This window comes from Alosa pseudoharengus, unplaced genomic scaffold (genome assembly GCF_046254945.1).
Source record: "Alosa pseudoharengus isolate Yale_2024_CS ecotype anadromous, Long Island Sound unplaced genomic scaffold, YU_APseudo_1.1 YU_APseudo_1.1_scf_9, whole genome shotgun sequence".
NCBI lineage: Eukaryota > Metazoa > Chordata > Actinopteri > Clupeiformes > Clupeidae > Alosa > Alosa pseudoharengus.
Window position 1 is genome coordinate 7,145,730 of NW_027468881.1, and position 18,423 is coordinate 7,164,152.

General features: G+C 41.3%; 2 protein-coding genes across 2 annotated transcripts; one reads left to right on the top strand and one right to left on the bottom strand.

Annotated features, from left to right (window-relative positions):
• Window positions 1-8: 8 nt before the first annotated feature.
• Window positions 9-10,333, bottom strand: LOC143114152 (rab GDP dissociation inhibitor alpha). Its single transcript, XM_076275632.1, has 11 exons — window positions 10,147-10,333; window positions 8,496-8,603; window positions 8,148-8,247; window positions 7,865-7,999; window positions 7,459-7,657; window positions 5,573-5,704; window positions 5,311-5,410; window positions 5,047-5,218; window positions 4,491-4,635; window positions 4,056-4,110; window positions 9-3,366 (listed from the first exon to the last, which is right to left on the bottom strand). Exons 1-11 carry the CDS (start codon window positions 10,189-10,191, stop codon window positions 3,214-3,216), a joined length of 1,344 nt encoding a protein of 447 aa, XP_076131747.1. The 5' UTR covers window positions 10,192-10,333; the 3' UTR covers window positions 9-3,213.
• Window positions 10,334-11,800: 1,467 nt separating this feature from the next.
• LOC143114567 (mitochondrial carnitine/acylcarnitine carrier protein) lies at window positions 11,801-18,094 on the top strand. The gene is made up of 9 exons (XM_076276234.1): window positions 11,801-12,063; window positions 13,345-13,437; window positions 13,696-13,823; window positions 14,125-14,215; window positions 14,427-14,544; window positions 14,828-14,900; window positions 16,235-16,344; window positions 16,608-16,729; window positions 17,356-18,094. Exons 1-9 carry the CDS (start codon window positions 11,953-11,955, stop codon window positions 17,416-17,418), a joined length of 909 nt encoding a protein of 302 aa, XP_076132349.1. The 5' UTR covers window positions 11,801-11,952; the 3' UTR covers window positions 17,419-18,094.
• The last annotated feature ends 329 nt before the right edge of the window (window positions 18,095-18,423 follow it).

An 18,423-nucleotide genomic window follows, 5' to 3' on the forward strand; every position in this document is an offset into this window, starting at 1 on the left:
ATATTTTTATTTTCATATTTCTGTTTGATGTACTTTGTTGTACAGGACATTAGGTACTGTTCACATACCGTAGTGTTCTAGCCAGAACCATGAGCCATCTAGTCATCAGTCCATAATGGTTGGGAAAGTTTTAAGGATAGGTTGTGTTGTCTCTGCACATCAATCTCAACCAAATGACATGGCACAAAAATTTGAAATATAAAACATTTTTCATACTTAAATTAAATAAATAAAAGCATAGGGTAAACAATAGCGATATGAACGTAAGGATGGATCAAAATCTGAAATGTTAATTAAAACCTTAAATAAGTTCCAGTCTCACCAGTCACTGATATCACAAAGATACTCCACTTGGATGTGGTCCCTCTGCAACTCAATGCTTTCAAATTGTCATGCCCCATAATTCAGAGTGTGGTTAGCGTTTCTTTAGTGGGGTGTAAATGGGTGTTTTACCAGACTTGTAAGTGAATGATCGTGTTATTGGAGGTAGTCAGGGGGTTGTGGACTACCCCACCCTTGTTGCACCCCCCAAGCTGCACGCTATGGGAAAGCTTTGCAACATTTCTCAGACGATAGGCTATTTCATGGAGCAAAGGCTTCAGTACAGACTCTACTCGACATTAAACATGTTAGTAATCATTACTATCATTCAACCTAAACACAACCCCTCCAAAAGCATAACAATCTCTAACTGCTATTGGTAGTTCCTTTTAGGCATAGAGATGAATCGATGCTAATGGTCAATGGGTAGGAATGACTTCATTTTGATGCACTATAATTAGTGTCTCACGTCTCACTTCAGTAAAAACAAACAAAAAAAATAATCATAGTAATTCAAGTAGAAACATAGAACAAACTCAAATAAGAGCATTTGTTTTTAAGACATAAAATGTAAATTGTAAATCCCCAAACCACTACGCAGGGGCTTTAAGAAGAGAGAAGGGAGGAAGGGGAAGGAAAAAAAGAACACTTGATGAAACACAGGTATGAGAAATGACATCAGTTCTACTGAAAGTAAGAGAGGAAAAGGGTAGAGGAGGAGGAGGGCATGTGGTAGTGGATGGTGATGGTAAGGGGAGGGCAAGTCTGTGGCAGGTTGGATTGCCCATGTGGCATTCTGTGGCAGTGGGGTGTCTGGCACCTCGACATTGGGGCATCTCGGCCAACTCCCCTTTGAGATATGACCGTTAGTAAGATCTTCAGAAATCTCTCGGACTGCAAGAGATAAAATGTCCTATTAAGCATTTTCCTTTGTAAAGGGGAGACTGGAGGAGATGCCAAGCATCCACTCCAACAGTCACTTCCATTTTTGCACAGGTACCATCTGTAGTTCATTATTTCCTGAACGTTTTATGTTGTTGCTGTTGTTGTTGGAGTTCACAGCCTAAACTTCAGGAGAGGTGGGCAGGGTGGGCTGAGTTTGGGTCAGGGGAAAAGGATGATGGGAAAAGTGGCATCTGTGACATCACACTTATTCTGTTGATGACATGAAAGGCCTAAGCCAATCACAGCACACATCTGAAAAGGCATGTCAACACGCACTCGACTTGCAACGTCATCTCCGTAAACACAACTCCGTAAACATCATAAGATTGCGTCCATTTTCATGTGCTGGGTTCAGCTGAAATATGTTTTAACCTGTCATCAAGTTACAGTTATTCTTACAGGATGCTTGTCATTATGTCACACTAGACATCCAGTCATTTCCCTTCACACAAACACACTCTTTCTCTCTCTGGTTCACTCTTTTTTCATCTCAACCTTGTCTTTCTCCCAATCAAACACATATTCTTTTTTCCTCAAACTCTCTCCCCTTTAGTTTCCTTGGCAACATACCACTGTCCCTTATTATTTCACTGTTAGTCTCCTGCTTCTCATAAACATGTGTGGTAAAAACTCACACACACTCTTTGTCGCTAAGAGACACACTGCAACCACCTCTGCGCACAGAAATAGCCTATTTCTCAAACAAATCAAAAACAAAATCAGTGGTCCTTAAACTGAAACCACAGATTTCTACAGTCCCAATCCTCACTGTCTGGCACAGTCGTGGTTACAGGTCTTGTGCTACACTTGCCAAAAAACATCACCAAAGTATCTCTTGATAATGTCTTTGCTGACAGTCCTGGGAGCAGTGAACAGGGTCTTTTTTGAATGTAAGTGGAGAATGTATGGAATCAGGAGAAGATGATTTTAGGTCCTATCCACTCTAGTGTCATTAATGTGTCCCAAGCAGGAAATGAGCATGCATATGTATGAGCTATGACTGTGGCCAGTAGAAATAGTCTCCTTTGTTACTCGCTTTCATTCGAGCTGGACACAGCCATCTGTCCTGTCCTTTTTTTTTTTATTATTGGTCGTCATATGATATGAAAGGCATTGTATTCTGTTGTGTGCATGAGTGTGTTTGTGTTCCAAAGCTTGATTGTTATGTCAGATACCTGACTGATAACTGAACTCGTATGTGATGCAGTCTGATTTCAAGGTGCTTTCACCAAGGATTTCAGAGTGTCTGTGTGTGTGCGTGTGTGTGTGGTGTGTGTGTGTGTGTGTGTTTCTGTTTTGTGTATGTATATAAGACAAAAAAGTGTGCATATAACAATGTAACAACGCAAAGCTACCATGACACAGGTCTGTGAGTTACTGAAACAGCCTCAACCAAACACTCAGGTAAAAATGGAAAAAGGAGGAAAAAACAAAAACCAACCCAAAGGCAAACAGAAGTCATGGAAGCGGACTCTCTCCTTTCCCCCCCAAAGAAGCCTGGAGCCACGACACCAAACAGTCACACACAGAGTCACGGACGTTCTGTGTCCGGACAAAGCAAGGAATGTCCAAAGAACCACACGGAACCAAAAACAGAATGAAGAATCTATACAGCATAGAGAGTGCAGCAAGAAGGGTTGGGGGGTTGTGGGGTTAAGGGTTGTCGGAGAAAAGAGGACAAAAAAAAAGAAGGCTACACACACGTGTCTGTGTCTGAGTGTGCACAGAGAGAGCAAGAGAGAGAGAGAGGGGGAGGGTGTTTGTGGGGGAGAAAAGGTGTGTGTGCGTGAGATGTGGGTTTTGGGGTACAGGTGAGGGGTTTAGGGTTGTTCAAAGCTGTTCCACAACTCCTCACCTTTCTACCCCAAACCCATGTCTCCCCCCTCCCCTCCCCTCACCCCCCACCCCTCCCCCACTGACACACACACCCACACACTGTGGCACCGCTCACTGCTCGTCCTCGCCGAACACATCGTTCTGTTTGCGCTTCATGTTCTCAAAGTCAAAGTCACTGCCCGTCATGCGCTTGTAGATGTCTTTGATGTCATTGCAGGTAGTCTCGAAGTGGGTGGTGGCGTCGTACGCTCTGGAGGCGAAGACCTGTCGCGAGGAAAGAACCGTGCACAAATCTGAATTAAGAACATGAGGCTATGCTACTGTCAGGACAACCTTTGTGTGTGTGTGTGTGTGTGTGTGTTCCTGGGCAAAATGTTTTCCTCAGGAATAATGGAAGCATTCAAAACATGTAACACCCAAACTGCCTAAAGGTCTGGCTGGTTTAGTTCCCTCCTTCCTTTACCCTGGAAATCCAAGGTTTGAGCACAATTTGAATTTGCTCAGTGAGTCACTCTGGCAATGAGTAATGATGCCAATTACTTATGTCCCTTGTATCGTGGGCTACCAAATCACATCGGTGCATCTGATATAGGCGGGCCAGAGGCGAGCTAAACTGATGACGACAGCGCTGCAACGAATCAGTAAACATTGGTCGTAGTTATCCAATTGCGTGCAGTGAGATTTTCAAATGCATGCTTGGTGCCGCCCCTCGAGTTGGGCCAATACATTAGTCATGGCCAGACCCTTAATGTTTCAGATTTGGGTCTGGAATCTCCAGGCTATCCTTCCTCCTAAATGTTTCATAATTATCTGAGCAATGATTCATATGTATATGTGTGTTATGCCTTGTGTCTGTGTGTGTGTGTGTGTGTGTGTGTGTGTGTGTGTATATGTATGTGCGTATGTGTATGTGTATGTGTGTGTCTGAGTGTTTGGTCATTGTGATCACTGACCTGGCTCTCAGATCCGTCGTCTGAAGGCTCGTAGAGGTCGCTGATGGCCACAAACCTGCGCAACCAATCAGAGGGCACAGCATGTCAAATGAGTTCCTGCTGGGTGTCACTTGACTGCTCTCTGGCCTAGTTTTTGAATTGTGTAACCTCGGACTGCCAGCAGACACAAGCATACACAAAGCAAGTTCAAAAGCAACTGATACCCAGTATACCATACAGTATGTGCAGATTAGATGTCACAGTGGTCTTGTTTATATAGGAAAAACAATGTATATATTACAGTATATGATAGTCTCTCTTTTTTTCCATATCCAAATCCATGTCAGTGAGCACTTCACCTTTGCATTCATTTCAAGTGTAGTGTAGTGTTTATATTTTAAGTTCAGTATAGCGGTAGGTGAGGAGATAGAGCGGAGAGTCTGGAGTACTACTGACTTCTGGTCGATGGGCTCCAGTAGTTCGAGGGCGGGCTCGATCTCAGCCTCGGGCTCACTCGTCTCCACGGTGGTGCTGACAATGGCGATGTACTTCCCCTGGGCAGCCACGTTGTGTGCATATGAGATCATACACACATAGATGTCTGCAGGCAGGGAGACACACACACACACACACACAGGGAATCAGAGAGAGGCATGTGATCCACACAGCTTCATGCCATATCAGGGTTGGTTCAGGGTTGGCCACAATGTTAGAGTATATCCTTCTAATCAATATCAGAAAAGGATATTTTGTGTATATATTGACACACTAAAAGTTCCTTATTCTTTACAAAGTAAACCTGGGAATATGTTCTATTCATGTTCTGATTCATGTCACTTTAATTCCTATTTTGTGAATGACACAAGGCTCTGAATACATTGGAGGATTTCTCATTGTTTTCCTTAATAACATGCTAGTTATGGTTACTTATTAAGAACCATCTTGAGTATGAATGAGTGTAAGCACTGAGCTCTTTTAAATCTGTTGACATGGTGTGACCCTGGCCGCTCACCGGAGTTGCGGTTGACCTGATTCTGGGGAATGATGATCTGACAGGAGTTGGCATCGCTGGTATTCTTGATGGGGTGGCTCAGGACACAGATCACCCTGATCACCTGACCTGCTTTCCGCACGCGGTCAGGGATGTAGCTGGGGTCACAGATGAGCTGCTTGCAGCGTGCGACCTACCCCCCCAAAATCAAAAGAATTGATCTCATCTCATCTCAATCAATAAAAAGGTCACAGGAAATGGAGTAAAAACAGATGGTGTATGTACCTCTCCCTCTGACTTCACACCGACCACACGGCCGTTCTCCATCACAATCTCATCCACTGGTTTGTTCAGCATGTATGTGCCACCATAAATCGCACTTAACCTGCACAAAATAGATAAATACATACAGTATAAGTGTCATTATTATCAATGAAAAGTCACACTTTATATGAGAAATGACATATTGACAAGCGTTGAAAGGTCTACCACCACCTTTCGGACCATAATCTATGCATAGAAGCCACTGGGAATGAGAAGCACTCACCGGGCGAATCCCTGAGGCAGTTCTCCCAGCCCATAGAGGGGGTAAAGATAGGGACTCTTGCCATAGCGAGCAAGGGACTCGCTGTACAGCTTAATGCGGTTAATGGTCTCCAGGCAAGGCTGATCCATGTAGCTGACAGAGAAGCACACAACACAGATGCAGATATAGTCATCATTAGCATCAGGTAAAACACACCAAGAAGTGTCTAAACCTTTTAAATGGCTTTGTTAAAGGGATACGCCACCATTTGGGGAAATACGCTCATTTTCCACCTCCCCTCCCATTAAACAATTGAGTTTTACCTTTCTCCAGTTCATGCAGCCGTTCTCTGAATCTGGCGATACCACTTTTAGAAACAGCCTAGCATAGATCATTGAATCGGATTAGACCATTAGCATCTCGCCCGCTAGCATCACGCTGAAAAATGACTAAGATTCTCAAGTTAAAAAGTGTAATAGGACTAATGGAAAAGGAAACGTGGCGATTTTCTAGGCTGATTTGACATAATACTAGACATGAACTATGCTCTCATTCCGGCGTAATAATCAAGGAACGTTGCGAGTTATAGCCTACCGGGACTATTTTCAGGTGCTGCGTGATATCATTGTGCTGCTGCGCCCATGGTACGTTCGCACGTATGTCAAATCAGCCTAGAAAATCGGCACATTTCATTTTCCGTCTTATTACACTTTCGAACTTGAGAAGAGACAAGTTTTAAATAGGAAAATTAACGGAAACCTAGTCACTTTTAAGCGTGATGCTAGCAGGCGAGATGCTAATGGTCTAATCCAATTGAATGATCTACTCAGAGCAGCGGTTCCCAAACTTTTTTCCCTGCGGACCACCTTCTACATCCTGACTTGGCTCGCATACCCCCACCATCCAACACATCAAAAAGTAACACATTCTATTAACGCATTCCAGGCATTGTTATTTAATTAGCCGCCCTACATGATATCATAATCCAAATGTGCAACTGGTCTATGAGCTCTCACGTTAAAAAAAAACAGTGTGGAGAACCACATTAGAATGGTTAGGTAGCATCTCACTGCAGACCACGCACTGTGGCTTTGGGCAGTCTGTCTCCCAATTCACGTGAAGTCATACTTTCGTTTTCTTCAGTCTTTTCTGTCTCATTCTTTCTTTTATCCCCCTGCGCTCCATCTCCACCTTCATTAGTCTGTCCCCCACCCCATTCCATTGTTACCTGTGTCCTGCTCGGTTTCTCTCGCTTCTCCTCTTCGATCGCTTTAATTAGGCCTTTTGGACAGTGTCCCTGTTTTTAGCCAGTTTTCCATGTTTACGCAGCCTTCTACCTAGCCTATTCTTCAACGAAACTAACGCGCCAGATATTCTGGCTGCCCGCAGGAAATCACGTGCATTGTGTGTAGCTTATTTTTTTATGAAAACATAGCCTATTATAGAGTTTACAAATGATTTCCTTTAATTTCACGTTTCCATATCATTATAACCCGATTCGAAATTATGTATTATTTATGAATTAATTAGAGTATTAATTAATTAATCATTTTTAACTCCTTGCCCTTTTCATCTCGCGTACCCCCTAGTGGCAGCTCGCGTACCACCGGGGGTACGCGTACCACAGTTTGGGAATCCCTGACTCAGAGAATGGCTGGGTGAACTGGAGAAAGGTAAAACTCAATTGTTTAACTCGAGGAGAGGTGGAAAATGAGTGTATTTCTCCAAATGGTGGCGTATCCCTTGCATTTAATATGGTTATGGTTATGGTTGCTTGGAAGACGCTTTTATCCAAAGCAGCTTAGAACAGAATAACAATTAACATTACAGTAGCTTTAAAATAAACCGTTTGTAGTTGTAAATTAAAATATAACGACATGTCAGCTTTACTTTATCACAGCACTCACTCATCTGTCCTATAGAGAGCCAGGGCGTGGCCCGTGAAGTCGATGACATCCTGGCCAAGGTCAAACTTCTTGTAGACGTCTCTCATAGAGGTCGCCTTTGGATCAACGCCCTCAAAGGTCTTAGGGTCGTTCTCGTCAAAGTTAGCCACAAACACGAGGAACTTCCTGAACCTTCTCTTCTCAAACATGCCCATCAGGTCTGGCAGTGAGAAGAAAATAGTTACAATCACAAAAAAATCAGGTTTTTAGGTGAAGAAACACTCTCTACTGTTTATTGTTGGCCATCTAAATGAACTAACTGGTACTAACTTTTCTTAAAGGAAATACAAATCAATGAGACAATCTTGAAAACTCTGAAACTGTCTGACATGTATCATCTCTGAAATGTTTTGAAACAGATACTCACTGGAAGCCAGAGCCTCCGTCTCGGTGGAGGGCACCTTGTAGATCTTCCCTCCCTTGTAGACAAAGCTGCCTTCCACCACCTTGAAGTCCAGGTAGCGAGTCACCTCTGTGTACAGCAGCATCTTTACCAGCTGCCCTACAGGTTAGAGAGACATATACACATGTGAACAGAGGGTGATATGTCACACACAGCTCTCTCTCTATCTCTCTCTCTCTCTTTTTTTTTTCTCTCTCTCTCACACACACACACAAACACACACACACACACTGTGTTGACGACTTACCATTGGCCATGAGGAACTTGGGGATGAGGTCCACGTTCCAATCCCTGCCTCGGCCCATAGACTCAGGAGGGCTGTCACTAAGGCCAAAGCGCTTGTACAGCTGGGGAGATCGAGAACATTTTTCACAATCACATTTTCACAACCTATTTCATAATCACTCAGGGTAATAACCTAGAGAATAGTTATGGCATTAGCCATCACTCACTTAGTCACCAGACAAATAGCACAAAATGTTTTTCAATATGATGCTCTCATAAATTAAATAAAGTAGGCTACATTTATCAGGAAAAAGACACCTGTGAGAACTATTTCAGTCTGGCAAAAGATGTGCTGTGACGGTGGTCTTACCTCCTCTAAAGGGGTGATGGAGGAACTCTCGCCCCCATAGTAAGGGTTCCTGTCCATGTGTAGAACCTTCTTGCCATTTACGGACATGATCCCAGACAAGATGCACTCCTATGTAATTTAAAACATATCATTTAAATCTGTTCATTGTATTGCCTGACCCTCCCAATAGCAAAACAGATTTAAACATGTTATGCTTTGTCAAATTAAAGGTAAACATAAATGATTAATGCAAATTCAAGTTCAACTCATGATTGTAATATCACGTAAATATTTCACTATCATATTATGGTCAGTCAGGATAGACAAGTGGAATTTATTTCAGGACTTTGCAACGGAACAGCGTCTAAACATGGCAACTCCATGATTTTCCAAAGCATGTAGCTGCCATAGTTTTGCATTATAACCTCTAGACACTAGGAAGCTAAAATCTAATCGAGATTAATGTGACACTGGCCATTTCTAAAACAGACACATATGACCTCCCGCACCCAAAACTGCGATCAATCGCATCCACAGTGTAGAAGAGCAGTGCATCATGGGATATATTCGGTTAGCCAGAACCCCACCCATGCAAATGAAAATGGTCTATGAGTCTCGCGGAAGCGCGCAAATCACACTGTTTACATCGCATTACTATAAATACACAAGATAATACAGCAGTTGTGCCTAGAGCAGGACTCGTTATTTAACCAGAATGTTATTCCAATATTGCTGAGATTCTGTTGTCTAGGGTAAGGGCCGGTGGTGGAGGATATCCATATGCCATGGCTACCGCTATTATGTAATTTCGGTGCCGAGTTAATGCAGCTCGATTGCTTGTTCGACACTGGAAAACTTGGCAAGATTAGTGTAGGCCCATTCATTGCGCATCGCACAAGGCTTTCAATGGTAAACAACATTTAAACCTGTTTCATTGACTTCAGCTGAGCAAAATGTGCCGCGTTTTGTTAGGTCGGTTGCCACTGGTGCCCATAACACTATCGGTCAGTAACTGCAGCGCAATGACGCTATATTACTGAATTAACACCAGATAATCAGAATGTAACTTCATTCGCCAACTATTCGCTGTCAATGGTGGTCCTATTTCCTTGGGTTACTCGTACGACAGACCACGTAGAAAGTACTGGGCGTGTTACCAGGCCTCTCCACGTAGCATCTTTATTGTGAAGGAGAAAAGGGTACTATATAAATATTTTCATCCCATTAACCAACTGTGGGTTCAGTGTAACATCGTACATTATGCTGACATAGGCTGCTGTCAATGTTTTTTTTTACATAGTATGGCCTAGCAGACCGTCGTGTTATCGTTGTTAGAGTTACTGTGTCATTACATGCCTTCTGTGACTGAGAGCAATGAAGTCATCGTCACAGCCATTGTCTGTATAAAAAAAATGTCGCAAAACGAGGAAATGTTTGCCTTTGTCATCAAATGCGCATATTATTTGAGAACAGCACTGTTGATGTTATGTAACAATGCACAAACCACAACAATTGAAACTGTAATTTAATTTCACTTTGGGCGAGTGTCCATGCAATATTAAATGAAAAACATAGACCCAACCATGACACACTGCTGTTGTCAGTTTAGCGTATGCCTCCTATCAACCAGAGTGGTCAGGCTACTGGTTCCCGATGGTTGACCGTGCCTTACCGTAAGACCAGTGCCCAAAACGATCACATCATATTCCTCATCCATGGCGTCCTTTCGGTCCTGGTCTTTTGAGGCTCCCCTAGTCAGTAAAATGTTCTTCGTAAAGGCGTAAAATAGCTCTTGGCAGGTTGTGGAGTCCTGGTATGGCTTATGAATCCAACCTCTGTATGAGAATTGAAGAGGATGCGCTGCACCCGGCGAAAAGCAACGAGGATGTGACCCAGGGCACAGAACTACTCTCAGATGAGATCCTTTCGCGTCTGAAAATAGGGCGTCGATGGTGGCACTGGTAGTATCAAGTACTACTACCACCTCCTCAATGACTGCCATTCTTTCCCCCGCTTTTCATTGCATGAAATAAACGCTCCTTTGTTAACTTTGGAATATTTATTCTCCCTGCATTGCAAAGACAGCGTAATAAGAGCATAACATGTAAAGCTACAATTAAACATACAAGCTTTTGAAATCAGTCACGCACTCACGTTTATTGGAAGAGTGACCTTGTTGCGAATGCTGTGTTCTTCCGCCTGTAAATCAATGCATAACGTTTTTATAGTAAAAATGTGCCATTTTATCTGAATTCTTTTTCTAAGGAACGTGTAGCGTTTTGCTCTCTCTCTCTCTCTGACATGTATCACGAAACCATGATCAATTTCACCTGGACCAAAATATAAACTGTGGACCAACAGATTTGTGGAAATCTTAACTAACTTAGGCTATTAGTCTCCTTCTACAAAGTAAAAGTTATGCAACACTGAAGCAGGACCTACGCAAGGTATAGTAACCTGGTTTGCCGCACACGGCGCGCAGGTTAAACTTTCAGGACCATGGACAGCGAAATTAACTCTTTGATCTTTGAGCACTAGTTAATGCTTAACGATGTAATGCCTTTAACAAGAGACACATAGCCTATGTTGGCATTGTTACTGCATCAAAAGCCACTGATGCTTGAATTTCACAATAGGCTAAATCCATTAACACCTGATATTGAAACTGAATCATGACATGAATCCAGCATTATGTCCACCCACTCACGCTAACCAAAATAAGATGAGAAAACAAATAACCTGTATTTGAAGAGAAAGAATATCAGTATGACGACTGTAATGTCACACCCCCATAGAAATTGAGCAGTATGAAGGGCGTTCAATGATGTGTAGGCTCTAAGATGTGATGACTTCAGGTGCCCCTCTGAATGAACAATTAAAGTAACTTTGTAGCATGCTGTGTGCCCCACAGATTTTGCAAACACTACTCACTCCAGCACTTATTGGGTTAATCAGTGTACGTTTGCGAAATTCTTCTGCTCCTAGGCTAGGCTACTCAGTCTGTGGAGACAGACATATTCTTCATTGCACTTGAAAAACACTTAGGAATAAATATATCAAAGCTATGGGACCCGATTGTGCTACTGCGGAATTCTTATGAGCCACGTTTTAAAAATCATGTTAGGTCTTTGGCAATGGTACCACTGTGCTGATTCCTGTAGAAGCAAAGGATTTCGAAAAACCAATGAAAAACGCGGCATAACTTTTTTCTGCAGTTGATTCAACTGCAGTACATATCTGTAGCCAACAGAGGATGCTACTGTGCAGCGTGACAGGAAGTAAAGTATTAACTTGCAAATCACGAGCTTAAGCAAATAGGAGTCAAAAGTCCGGTGGCAATAGATTTATAAGAGTTGAACTGGGAGTAGGCCACTCAGGTGGAAGTCTGAGAAGGCGAGCCGAAAACTCTTCTTTCCGAGACTGAAGCGATAGTGAGTTGCTATCGAGTCTTTTACCCCATTCCTATCGGAAGACTAGGATGGGAGAGACGGAGCCGGGGAGAAGGATTTCCCCGGTGAAAAACTTCGTCGCAGGTGGAGTCGCCGGAGCGTGCCTTTTATTTGCTGGACACCCACTTGATACGATCAAGGTATCTTCAAAGTATAACTGTATTCAGCTGTCAGCATAGCTTGTTATTTGTCAGTCAAACCTACAATTACAACAACTCTAGATCCATACATTGTGTTAATTCCGCAAGGTGAGTGTAAGGCGTACAGGTCCATTCATTGTCCCCTGCATCATACAGGACACAATCAGGCTAAACCTGCCCTTCGATTATGGGTCAATAGGCTTCTGAAAAAATACCTTTAGTGTCCAGCATCATGCAGAAAGAGTTCGTGACATCGAAGTGCTTAGATAAATCCACCTGCTGACAGATTGCTCTCTAATCCCTTGTGAATCAGACTAGGTTTTTAATGACGCCATGTCTCACGTTTCTAACTCGTTTGGCCACTTTGTACATTGCATTTGCTCACATTTACACCTTGCAACACTGGCTTGCGCACAGTCTTGTGGTCTTGTCAGTCACAATAAAGCTGTGTAATCTCCAGAAATAATTTACAGTCGTAGCCTATAAAGTTCTCTGTTGTAGTCTACCACAGTCGGTCCGAAATGAGGGAATCAAACTAGATATTTAAAATAGATGAACTGGAGTTGAGGCAACGGTCGAGTCAGACGAAGTGTCGAGTGGTCAGTGTCAGTGTCCGATGACAGCTGCTATAACGTCAGCAATCTCAACGTGTCAGTCAGGCTTCTACTAGAATAGCCAAGGGTAGGCCTAGGTATTGTTTGACAGAGTAGAGTAAAATAGTAAAAGGCTTGGGTACAACACAATGGAAATCGCTAATGTAGGTAGCCCTGTGATTTAGTCACAAGTTCAAGGTGGCATTGCCATTCAATTGTGAACGGATCGGTTACGGGTTACGTCTATTTATAACTTGGCGTGCCATTCCACGTTACTTTACGCAGAAAATGTACTTTTATTTGACCCGACGTACTGTGAAAAATTGGACTGGAATTGGACTGGAAACTCACTTTACTTTTTACTGTATGGGACAACCCCTCTCAAGTTTATCTGAAGAATAGCAGACAATAGATTAAACACGAGGCAGTCCACCCTATCCCAGAAGATCCTCCTTATCAAGGTGAAGCAGATTGTCTGTGTAGGCCTACTTAGAGTCTTGTCATATTTGTCAAAGTGCTGTTACTTAGACTGACAATTGAAGAAAATACCTCTAAATGATTTTCTACTTGTAAACTGGCATCTAACATGTAAAGTTCCATTTAATTATTTTTGTTGTTATAAATAGTGAAAAGCAATGGCTCCTTAAGTAATGCATAGAACCTTTCCTAACTAATAATTTCTGAACAGGTTCGCCTTCAAACACAACCCAAAGCCTCCCCTACCCAATATGTGCTCTACACAGGAACATATGACTGTTTTAGAAAGACGGTGTCCAAAGAGGTGAGTCAGATGATGTGAAACCAGTAGTATTTCTCTTAAAGAACAATTCAGTTCACTTCTTGCCATTTAAATAAATTCCACATTGATATGTCTTACATTTATCTATCTATCTATCTATCTATCTATCTATCTATCTATCTATCTATTTATCTATCTATCTATCTATCTATCTATCTATTTATCTATCTATCTATCTATCTATCTATCTATCTATCTATCTATCTATCTATCCCTGTCTCCGTCTCTGTCTATTTTCAGGGAATTCTGGGTCTTTACAGAGGCATGGGGGCCCCTCTGGCTGGCGTTGCCCCGATGATGGCCATTAGCTTCTTTGGCTTCGGACTGGGGAAGCAGCTGCTTCAGTCTGACCCCAACATCCCTCACACGTGAGTAGGCAGGGGTGGGTTTGGGGGGGGGCTTTCTCAGCGCAAGTCAGCGGTCAGCTTGGTACAGCAGGTGGACAGATTTGTTGTCTCTGTGTGGTATGGTGTTGTGTATATGGTGTACACATGAGTGGGGGGGATGGCCAGAGTACGCGCTTCAGCAGGTCTAAAAATAACAGTGTGTTTGAAGCCCCCCATGTCCACCTATCACTCTCTTCCATTTCACCCACCCCTTCTGCATCACCAACACAATGCCATCATCTGTCCTCGCCCCCCTCCCTGTGTCTGTGCTGTCCCTCTCTAGGTATGCTCAGATCTTTATGTCTGGTATGTTGGGAGGAGTCTTCACCACCGTGATCGTAGCACCTGGAGAAAGAATAAAGTGTTTGCTTCAGGCAAGGGATACTCTTACATGGTTACATTTAACAGACTATGCATAAATATAGCTTAGTGCATTGGTCAACCTATCCAGTGATATAATATGAGCAGGGTCATGTCCCAGAGCAATATGTGTGTATTTGCCTCTGTCTTTATTGAAGTACTTGTGTTTGTGTTTATGTTTATGTTTACTTATATATTTGTTTTTTGTTTTTTCACTGTTTTTAGGTTCAGTCCACTTCTGGTCAGTTAAAGTATGCTGGACCTGTGGACTGTGCAATCAGGCTTTACAAGGAGCAGGGGATTCGCAGTGTTTACAAAGGAACAGTACTAACTCTTATCAGAGGTATCAATAGTGGACATTTGACATGTTTGTGTTGTTGTTTGTTTGTATGTCAGAGATGTCTGACTGATGTATGTTTTCTAACAATCTGTCTGCTACAAATATTCCAAAATATTCAGTTTGAAAAGGTCATCAGGTTTTAAAATCATTAAGCACATTGCCTTCCAGACCTCTGTCCACTACCTGTTCAGCAAACATTAATTATAAAAACAATTTTGAGGGATCTCTGTTCATGTGTATAAATGAATAACCTAGTTTTAAATTATGTATTTTCTACCTCCTTCAGATGTGCCTTCCAATGGTCTATATTTCTTGACCTATGAGTATGTGAAACGCCTACTAACGCCAGAAGGTGAAAGGTAGGTTATATTTTGACTTCCTGTATCTTACATATCATGTTATTTACCATTTTTCTTAGTCACTTTGGTGCAATTCTCAGGCAAGAATTGAAATTCTTGAAACGGCTTGTTCCAACTCCTTATTATCTTATCACTTGTTCACATCATAATAGCAGTTCTCATTGCTTCGAACAAACAGTAAATGCAACAAACAGACCTTATTTCATCGTTTGAGTCATTACATTCAAAAGTGTTGAACTAGTTGTCATAATCTTTCAAACATGTTTTATGTGAACAAAAATATGTGGCCTGACAGACATGAATGTCAGGATGTATAGAAAGATGTATCTGTACAGTATATCTGGCTTACAGTGGGGTGCAGCTCTGCCCAAAGTGTGTTTCCTATGTTTTACTGTAAATTAGTAATTTCTCCTTTGCACAATGCTGTAAAATCCTTTGTTTTCTTACTGTAACACTAGGTGGGATTACATGGACGATTTTATTCCGATTAGAATCGGAATAATGGCTCAATATGAATAGAAATGACACATATGATCGGAATAAAACCGATCCAATTAGAATTTTAATCGGAATGAAAGGGGCGGGGTATTCCGTTCTTATACCAAATGTATATGGTCAATCGGGTTGCCTGCTGTAACTTCTCAAGCAAAAGTAAAGCAGCAAGAGCTATTCCGATCACATTCTAGAGTGCTTGAGAGCACCTGATTGGAATATAATGTACCCCATGTAAACAGATGGCATGAAATTTTCAGTCGGAATAGTTTAATTGGAATGACAAAAAACCTACCCATGTAAACCCACCTACTGTGTGCCAACGAATTGCAGTACGAACAGTAGAGTACAGTAACATTTTTGAAACATATCCAGTCTCTTGCAATCAATCCCTCCGCCCCATACACAGACACTCATTTGTAACTTGAAATAGCTATGCCGCACAGAAAATAGTACTTCCTTGTGCATTATTCATTAGAAAATTCTTATAGTCAAACTGCTTTGTCATATTGATGACATGACAAAGCAGATTGACTATCTTGTTCATAAACGATGGTGTAAGGACATTTTGATCGCACTGACATGTTTCATTGGCATAAACTAAGCTTTTACAGGTAATCAATGCGGTGCAGTTTGCACTAATTGTGAAATGCACAAACTGTTGTGCAAACGTCAATGATGATTCTAGAAATGCACCAAAGCAACTAAAATGCACCAAAGAACTAAAAACTTTTACACCTTTATTTTCATTATATTTTCTACCTATAATGAATGAAAGCTAGTATAGTTATTTTAGGGTGATCATAATCATATATTACATTTCACTCCCTGGTTTTCTTCAGTGTTCACCACCTCAGTACTCCCAAAATTATTCTGGCTGGTGGAACAGCAGGCATCTTGAACTGGGTGATTGCCCTCCCTCCAGATGTGCTGAAGTCCAACTTCCAGACAGGTAGGCTATAAGTGATAACCTGCTTTCGGGAACCTTTGATCAGCAAATTCCAAGCTGTGTGCAGTAACTGACCACATGATGATCTCAGGAGGTGTTTCTCAGGTCAAAAAAAATAAAATGTGGGAATGATGTGGGGTCTGAAGTTCAACACTGCCCCCTGGTGGTTATGACACAACACAACGAGTACTCTGCACACTTGTGAGCACACTTGACCATGCATTATGTAGTCGGGTCAAGTCAAGATACCTCTTTGCATTGTACAGCTGCGGATGGACGCTACAGGGGACTAATGGATGTTCTCAAGGAATTAATACGAGAGGAAGGAGCCCGTGCGCTCTACAAGGGCTTCACTGCTGTCATGCTGAGAGCTTTCCCTGCCAATGCGGTAAATAGTAGTTTACTGTTTGTTCTATATTCTTTCATTTATTAACAGTGACTCAGAGTATATTTAAATGGATACATTATGGTTATGGTTATGGGATTTTGCAGACGCCTTTGTCCAAAGCGACACACTGAAAATGAGAGAAAAAACAATAATAAACAAAATTGTCCATCAGGCTTGTGCAAATTTCCAGAATTGAATTGGAACTGGCTCTTAAATTCCAATTTAATTCTTGAATTTCACTTGCATTTCAATTGAGGTAGCAAACAGGAAGCAGAATTGCAATTTGAATTGTGCACAACCCTGATGTCCATTCAATCAATAATATAAAAAACAATGACATGGTAAGAATACATTAAGGAGAATATCAATAATAAACAATAATGTCAAATTAATCAACAGCCTAATGAAAATAAAACAATAATTTACAAACCATAACGCATAAGAAATGCTTAAAGAACTAAGTGCATGTTGATTATGCATGAAATGTACAAATATATTGTGATCTTGGCTTATTTATTGATCATCATGGCTAATGCTACAGTCAAGCGAATTTCCTCTAAAAAAGGGTTATCTCTGTGATTGTAGACGGAGGCAGGTTCTAAACTCCATGTGTTTCATATTTCAAGGCTTGTTTCCTGGGGTTTGAAGTGGCCCTGAAGGGCCTGAACTGGTTGGCTCCTGGCTGGTGATCTATGTGATTCTGAGGAGACCTTCTTCAAGTGTGCCTCGCCTCAGCACACAATGGATATGCCTTTAGTTCTTACACCTGACAGTATTGGTCAGTAATGTTGTATTTAAAAGTGCGAGCTGTATGTAGTTTTTTGTATAAAAAAGTACAATTATTTTAAGACTACAATGATGGTATTCTACAGGCAAACTATTGTGGAGTTTATAAAAAAAAAATTATATTATGCTGTGGAACATCTGTGGAACCAGTTGTTTACATGTATGTTTTTTTCTGGGCCAAAAATGCAGACAATTGTGTACAAACTTTATTGAAACAAAGATACAGGTTTTGTGGAATGTAACAGGGAAAATTAAAAATGCAATCATAGGTAGAAAAGTTTTTTTTATTTTTTTATCAGAAACTACATGCTGCACTTTTATCGTAAATTACATTTGTAATTGTACAGTTTGAATAACATATAAGATGTGCATATCTCATGATGTAATGTATTAGGCCTATTTATATAACTACACACATTCTCAGAAATACCAGTTTTACAAAATGCAAAAATATATGCATAGTGGCTGTCTAAAATCCACATGTTAAAACGTTTGTGCCCAAATTATGTAAACTGAATGTTTATTTTGTATCATTCAATCAACTGTGGAATATCTGATGAAAAGCCAAATGTGGAAATATTTGAATATGTCATTTTTATTCCAAACAATTTTCTTTGTAGATTTTGTTAATTTTTTGAAATAAACATTTTATTAATCAGTTAGTGTCCTGGTTTTATTTTAAATAAAACTGCATTTGCATTTTTCAGGCTACCTTTGACCTAATTACATCACCCATTCTAGTAGTAGGTATGAGGTTTGTTCCTATTGGCCAGGGATATGATGAGTCTAATGTGAATTGTTCTGATTAGTTCCAAATCAAATATTGCAGTAAAACTATACAATTAGCAATGAGCTAGATATATGTGGTATTGACGACCAGAGATAACACCTGATCATTGAAGAGTCAC